This window comes from Anopheles merus, unplaced genomic scaffold (assembly GCF_017562075.2).
Source record: "Anopheles merus strain MAF unplaced genomic scaffold, AmerM5.1 LNR4000122, whole genome shotgun sequence".
NCBI classification, from domain to species: Eukaryota; Metazoa; Arthropoda; class Insecta; order Diptera; family Culicidae; genus Anopheles; species Anopheles merus.
The window spans coordinates 39,661-47,500 of record NW_024427702.1 but is presented as its reverse complement, the minus strand read 5'-3'; the positions used below and the strand labels follow the sequence as shown (position 1 = coordinate 47,500).

At 52.7% G+C, this 7,840-nt stretch overlaps 2 protein-coding genes across 4 annotated transcripts in view; one reads left to right on the top strand and one right to left on the bottom strand.

The window, feature by feature from the left end:
* The window catches only part of LOC121601600 (N-alpha-acetyltransferase 60-like), a 3,607-nt gene extending 2,817 nt beyond the window's left edge, over positions 1-790 (bottom strand). For 2 of the 3 annotated variants that reach the window (XM_041930426.1, XM_041930427.1), the window contains exon 1: positions 235-789. In XM_041930426.1, coding sequence (XP_041786360.1) covers positions 235-254 — 20 coding nt within the window. In that variant the 5' untranslated portion in view covers positions 255-789. Of the gene's footprint in view, positions 1-234 lie in introns of all 3 variants that reach the window. The other variant, XM_041930425.1, reaches the window with a different exon arrangement.
* Positions 791-1,168: 378 nt separating this feature from the next.
* On the top strand, positions 1,169-7,752 carry LOC121601598 (nucleoporin Nup188-like). The gene is given in 7 exon segments (XM_041930423.1): positions 1,169-1,323; positions 1,443-1,662; positions 1,733-5,737; positions 5,814-6,101; positions 6,175-6,394; positions 6,397-6,560; positions 6,629-7,752. Coding segments are annotated over 7 exon segments (5,973 nt in total). The 5' UTR covers positions 1,169-1,297; the 3' UTR covers positions 7,679-7,752.
* Positions 7,753-7,840: the final 88 nt, after the last annotated feature.

The window sequence follows — 7,840 nt, the reverse complement described above, 5'->3', positions numbered from 1 at the left end:
TGCCTCCCACTCCTAGTCCCTTTGTGGTGGGGGTGTGTGGGTAGGTTTGCTGATTGTACTTTGTAGCAAGAGCAAGGTAAACAAATACCTGCACCTCAGCGGAATTTTGCAAGCCGTCGCGCGTACCAGGGCGAACGTAATTTAGTTTCACACTTTGCCAACACTTTTTACACATGGGGAATTGGTTGAAAAGTCTGCCCTGTAAATCAGATATGAAAGCAACACTATGCTTACCAGGTAAATGATTGAGCCATCGGTGGTGCTGCTCCCGGATCGGACCGACGTGTTTTGTTCGAAGCACGTTGCTCTGTACGTTCTAACTTTTCTTTCACACAAAAACGACCCCCCGTCTATGGCTGAACCGCTGCCACTTACGCTAGGCTGGTGTTATCGCATTTCCTGCGGTATCGAATGCAGCCGCAACGTTCAGCAAATTGTATTCGAGTGCCCATCGTGCCACACCGTATTATCTCACGCAGCCCCGCGTATCACAGCCACAATCTTCTAGCTGTTGGTGACATTCTTCTAACTGATACCAACAACAATAGAAAAAAAACTCTCACTACTTCAGCTTTCGCGGGGAGTTTGCGCTCACCGACGAAGCGGGAAAAGGTTTTGATGGCAGTGGTGTAGGTTTTGGGCCTTTGCGGCCAATAAAAACTAGTCTGCAGGAAGAGAGCAGTTAATCAAAATCAATTAAATTTCGATTGCACACAATGCGAATTGGTTTGACAGTTGACCTTGTTTTGGAGATTTGCAGCTTGCTCCGTAGCCTGCCCATATCGGGTAACGAGCCGAAGCGTGCTGTACTGTTGTGGTCTCTTTTGCGCTAGTCAGAATTGTGTACACAAACCATTATGACGTCATACAATGAGGATAAGCCTGTGAAAAGCTGGGGTTTGACTGCGAAATATCAAGATAAAGAGATGAAAATCGTGAGGATTTCTACACATTTGCACCATGCTATCAATTAGGGAAATGCCATCACTATCGCTAAAATCAGAAGAAATTTAGAAACAAAAAAGGAAACTAAGAAAATGTAAAAAATCCTTATTTTTACTTGATTTTTTTTTAAATACTGTCTCTAAAATTACGCACCGTATAATCGCTCCTTCATGTGTCATGCTCTAACTGTCATATCTCACCTCGGTATATTGAATATCTTCATCTTGTGTGACCGACACTGCAGCCCGGTTCATTTCATTATACAATTTCCTTTACTTTCCTAAGTAAATGTTTATTTAGACTAGAATACAAAGTGCTAATTACAAACTCTTAGCTCTAAACTCCCCTCTCAATGGAAGACATCAACGGCGATATCATGTAAGTGTTGGTAATGAGCTGTACAATGAAGTCGACAAACAAGTTGGAGGCGCGATTGCCGCTCGTTTGGCTTTGTTTACGTTCACATAACCTTACACACGGTCCAGTTTCTGTTCCAGCCAATGGAGGAAGCTGTGGCAGTTTGTTTCGGGCATACATTACGGCACACCAAACGCGGATGTTAAGGAGAAGCTGTTCCAGGTGTCGAAGGAGCTGGTCGACGGAATACTGCACTACAAAAAGCCTACCAAAGCCTCGGAGGAAAAGCTGCAGAAGCTGATCAAAGACAGGAACCAGCTGAAGCTGCAACCGTTCGCCAACAAACTGCACCAATATTTGGTAAGTGGAGCGGTGGTTTGTTCCGACTAACTCTTACCAATTCCATTGCTCTCCCTCCCCTTTCCTGCAGGACATAGATGCGGTACAATCATGGCAAATATTGTGCTACTATCTGGTGAACGAGTACCGCGGTGCGGCAACGGCACTGGCGGAGTACATTTCCACCGAAACGTCGATGGTGAAGCTGCTGCACGACATTTGGACGTACCACACGCTGGAGCGCATGGTGCAGCTGAAGGTGATGAAGAATCTATTGGAATACTTCCACTCCGGCACGCATCCGTACTCGAAGGAGTACCGCGAGGTGGTGGAAAAGATGGGCCTTCAGGCTTTGCGCAAATCCTATCTCGCCCAGCTAACGCACCTGATAGCGGATCCGCCCAGCTCGCAGAAAGCGCCGCTCGCGGGCGATCTGCTGCACGGCCAAACGAGGGTCGCCTGTGCCGAACGGCGGCTGAGAGAAACGAACGAAATCCTGCAGATCCTGCTGCTGATCGTACACTACAGCGGCATCAGCCCGGAGGAGCTGGACCAACTGTTCAAGCTGTTCCGCGAGCATTCGTTCGGCAAGCAGCAGGAGCACCTGGACCCGGGGTCGGAAATCCATGCCGAGCTGGTGAAGCGCATCACGTACAATGAGCTTGCGCTGGTTTTCCGCACGCTCGATCTTTCCGACAAGTTTGACGACGCGGGCTGGATCGAGCGGGTGGTGGCCGCGCTCGACGGACCGATGGTGTCGCTGCATCAATTTCCCGAGCACGGGCCACTGTTGCTCGTGTGGATGCTGTTCAACTTTCGCCTGCAGCACACCGTCGAGGACGAGGACACGACGAGACGCTACCAGCAGCTGGGATCGCGCGCCATCAAGCTCGGCGTGTTTGAGTATCTGCACGCGATCGTATCGCATCCGATGTTTAAGGACCAGAGCCTGACGGCCAGGATCGTACGAAAGTCCATCTTTAACCATCTGGGATTTCTGTGCCAACTGTTCGATGCAGACGAATCGATCGCCCATCACAGCAACATTTACGATCTGCTGAGTGAGCTGCTCACCTCGCCAACAATTGCAACAGAGTTTTGCAAAATCGAGGATCACCCGATACGGGCACTGTTCAACATCTGTTTGGAGCACTTTCCGGTCGAGTTTACACCGTTGTCGAAGGTGGCGTACGCGCTCGCATCGGCCGGCTCGTCGCAGAACAAATACATACAGGAGCTGGTGGAAAATCTGCCCGTCTATACGGAGCTGTACACCGGGCAGAACCAGTACGAGATACGGAAAGCCGCCAGCTCGAACGAGGACGAGTTCATCCTGTGCCACGATTACACCCCATCGAGCAAGATTAATTTCACCATCCCGCGCGGTACGAAGCTGATCGTGCGGGACCTGCACAACCAGCGGACGTACGTGCACTTTAGCACAGGCTACAATTACTTTAACGCACTGCACCACGAGATAAACGAACTGCTCGAGGACGCGCAAGCGACCAGCACGCTGAACTCGGAGCGGGTGCAGCGGATTGCGACCGGGTTGAAGTACCTGGCCGTGGCCGTCCGACGCATACAGCAACCGCACGACATCACCGCGGAAATGGTACACCCGACGGAGATGGTGTTCGATGTGCTGCTCAAGTTCCGAGCCGTCCCGAACCCGCCGGTCGATTTGCTGGTACAGTGCCTGAACGTGTGCACCGCGCTGGTGCCGCTGTTCGAGCAGGAAATATACACGCGCATCATCAATCTCAACATTCTGCCTTCGGTGAACAACGCGAATCTAACGTACCAGGACTACGCCAACGGTGTGGGGTACGATTCGAGCCTTATCGGGTACTATCTGATGAACGTGGAGCGGAACGCTGGTCGCTATCCGATCCTGATGGCGTACTTTAACTTCCTCAAAACCTACACCAAACTTGGGCGCGACAACGTGTTCGGCGTGGAGCTACCGGGCGCCATATTTCTACTGCGCGAGGTGCTGCCGTACGCCAACAACTGGCGTTTCGAAACGAGCTCCGACCGGTACCGGGTGCTGGTGTTCGTCGTCCAGTACATCTACGAAATTCTGCAGCTGAGCGAAGACAAGCTCGAGAGCGATTATGCGCGCCGCGTGCTGCGGGACGCTTGCGTGTACAGCCTGCTGAACCGTGACAACGGCATGGTGCTGCTCAAAATCGTCGGTCTCGGCAACGGCTACCTGCAGGCGGTGATGGAGCGCGAATCGAACTGGATGCTCGTGCCGGAGCAGCAGCTAAACCTGATGATCCAGCATTCGATGACGATACTGATGCAGATATTGCGTCTGAAGCGGCACATCCACGAGTACGACCTGTCCCCGCTGGAATCGGCGATCTACACGCAGCCAAAGCAGCGCGACACGCTGCGCATCATCCCGATGGTGACGGGGTACATGAGCAACATCTTCAATCCCCGGCTGCCTATTCTGTCCTGCCGCCTGTTGCGCCGGTTTGCGATCGAGTTTCGCATGTCGCTGCTGGCGTGTTTGGACATGGAACCGGACCAGATCCGGCACACGTTCCTCGAGCGGCTGCACGATGAAATTGAGAGCGACGATCTGAAGCTGGCCGTGCTGGAGTTTGTCGAATCGTGCGTACACAAGCAGCCCGGATTGACGGAAGCGTTCTTCAAGGTGAACTACGGCAAACCCGATCGTCGGTTGCTGCTGGCAAAGGATGGTGCGGCGGCCTCGGGCAGCAGTGGCAAGGGCCGCCCGAAAACGATGATTAACGACGGCATACCGACGTACATGGAGGAGTTTCTCGAGGCCATTTCGAACGATCCGGCCAAACTGGCCAGCCCGCTGCTGTCGCGCATTATGTCGCTGTTTCACGCGCTGTGGAAGAACAACATGCAGGCGCTGGTGAAGGGTTTGCTGCAGAAGCCAAACTTTTGGTCCTCGCTGTGCAATCCGCTGTTTAGCGAGCAGACCTCGAGCAATGTGCGCTCGTACAGTCAGCTGTTCAACATACTCGGCATTGAACTGTTTCGCGTCAGCTCGGCTACCGGCCTCAAGATGGGCCCGGAGCTGACGAAGGTGTTCGAACGCTTCACCCAAACGTTCGGCATCTTCAAGCGGTGGGTTGATATTGTGCTTGAGCTGCCGCACGCTGACACCCACCGGCAGACGGCAGATGGAAGCGAAGGCAATGTGAGCGTCGGTTCCGGCGGAGGAGGTGGCGGCCGTACTGATAATGCCAATGATCCTACGCCCGACTGGCTAGGACGGTTGCAATCGTTCAAGGATTTGATCGTGCTGATCGTACGCAAAAAAGAGCCCGGCATTTCGCTGCCCGATCGATGCAAAACGTACCTAGCGGAGCGGTTGCTGGCGGTGCTGGTCGAACGGGTGGAGCAACTGCAGGATTTGCGCCCACTGATCGTACTGTCGGAGCTGTACCTGATCGTGCTGTCCGATTTCGATCACAAGTTTACCGAGGACGCGACCAAGGACGACCAGATGCTGGGGCAGATCGAAACGCTGCTCAGTCTGCTGGCCATTTCGTACGCCGATATACACCAGCGGGCCAAGGAGGCGTTGCTGGCGATCGGCATTAAGACGGTCGAACTGCAGGCCGACTGTTTGCTGCAGAACTACACGCTCGCGGCGGAGATAACGCGCGCGGCAGTGGACATTGCCGGGGAGGAGATACACGCGCTCGAGCTTGCCATTCAGGCGCACGGGCTGAAGGCCAAAACGGTGAGCGACGCGATCGAGGGCAAGCAGTACAATTCGCTACTGCTAGCGATCAATCTGCTGAAGCAGCTGACGATAAGCTTCGATCAGCCGGAGGCTGGTTCCGCGACGGCGCAAGCCAGCGCCCGGTGGGTTAGTTGGCTGGTGAAGGGAAAGCTGTTCCAACGTTTGCTCAGCATCACCGGCACGGTGCTGCCCGAGTACGGTCGCAGAAAGCTGGTTACGGAGCTGCTGAACTTGCTGATTCTGCTTGCCGAAAGTCGCTGCTCGGAGGAGCTGCTGTACAGCGACGTGGGAGACTACCTATGGTTGAAGCTGTTGCCGCCGAAAGAGTTGCTCCAGCGTCCGTACGTGATGGCGAATGTAAGCTAGAGCAGTGATTGCTTTCTATTCCTTTCTATGAATTATAATGTGTTTTATTTTTCACCCCGCTTCGCAGGAAACGCAGCAGCAATGGCAAACGCAGGATTGGTGGCCAATCTACTCGAAGGGCATACACCTGGTGCGGGCGCTGCTCAGTAAGCATGGCTATCGATTTTTGCGCGATGCTATCTTTTTCGTCGGCATCCACGAGGAATATCTCATGGATTCGCTAATGCTCGCGAAGCAATCGCTCGAACCGAGCGCCTTTGTGCTGATTCTCGAAACGCTCCAGCTGCTGTGCACGATGGTTCCGTTCGAAAAGGAATGGCGGCTAGAGCACAGCCAAAGTTTGCTCAATCTTATGGTAAGAAGAATTGGAAAGAGGGCAAATGGCAATGGAGCAAATTTTAATTCTCTCTCTCTCTCTCCATTGGCAGCGCTGCACTCAGTTCCTCATGGATCATTCCATCTCGCTGCTGTACAGACCGAAAATATTGAAGCGACTCACAACGGGGACGGCTGACGCGGTTGGGTTCATCGTGTCCGAGCTGGAGATGGATCCGAGCACGATCGACACTTCGGACGAGCTGGTCGGTGCGATGAACAACCTGATCGAGATCATCACACTGTGCGCCAAGTGTTTGCTTTGCTTCAGCCCCCGCTGCTCTCCCTGCTGTGCGATGTAGAGTTCATTCCCAGCCAGTGGTGCCCGCTGATAGAGATCCAGTTCGGTGCGCCCAAGCTGAGCAATGATAACTATTCCCAGCTAAGCTTTGGCTCGCTGCTGCAAGCGGTTTGCATTTTTACAAAGGTTCTGAACTTGGTAAGTCTAGCATTAGTATGACAGTTTGGTTTAATAGGAATGTTAATCAACCATACACTTTTGCACAGCAACACTACAGCTTCCACGAAACACCGCTCAACGAATTGCCGGCTCAGGAGGGTACGGAGCAGGATGACACGAGCGACGGTTCACTCACGATGGGACTGCTCTCGCGTGGTAATCGATCCGCCCTTGGGGAATCACCATCGCCAGCCGGCTCTCCATCGGACGGTTCTCGTCTTGGCAAGAGGGTGCAGTTTGCAAAAACGCTCTCCATGACCAGCGTGTCCAGCTACACCTCCACCAATGCAATCACGCTATCGAACGAGCTGCTGACGCACCTGGACACGAAACGGTGTGTCTGTGGACTCGAATACGTGTTAACACTGCTAACGTCCCAGAGTTTGTTCGCGTTGAAAGATACGAACCTTTCCCAGCGGGAGAAGCAGCTCATCAAGCGGGAGCTTAGCACGGAACTACTGATCTTTCACGATTTTGTGAAGAAACGCATCCTGAAGGATGCGAAATGCATTCTCTCGCGCAAGAAGCACGGCGTGGTGCCAATCATAAATGATCCTTACGCTGCAGCGCCCGATCACGATACCGATAACGACGATGAAGCCGGTCGTACTACGAGTGGTGGTAAATCCACAAGCGATCGATCGAAATCGTCCACAGCACAGCAGTCGAAAAAACAGTCCTCTGCCAGTGCACAACATTCGATGCGCATTAATGTGGTTCGCAAAATGCATCTACAGCACCAGCAGCACCAAGGCACGGAACAGCAGAGTGTCAGTAGCAGCAGCGCCGGAAATGTTTTAAGCCCGATCGCTGGCAGCAGCGGTAGTCAGGATGTGGTGGGACGTAGCTCATCTACGCCGGTTCTTCGGGGGATCCTAAAACCATCGCCATCCGCTTCGATAAAGCGGGTCATGTTTGATGATGGGCTGAACGAATCCGCCAAAAGCATGGCCTACGTAGAGCCGGAAGATGAACCGATATTTTACGAACCACAGGAGCCTCGTTTTACCGGCTTGTCGCACGTGCAGATGGTGGAGGAAGACTACATTCATCTGCTCTCGAACGTGTTGCTAATGATTGGCCAAAGTGAGAACTGAAGGAAAGGACGACACTGTACGCTTTACGTAAGTCTATTGCTATATGTTGCTATATCTTATTTTGAATAAATTTACGAAAAAAAAATCAAGCCCAAATTCATGCAAAAGTTTATACAAAGTAGTGAGATCACATGTTTGTTTGGCAATGGAATATTGAAATTT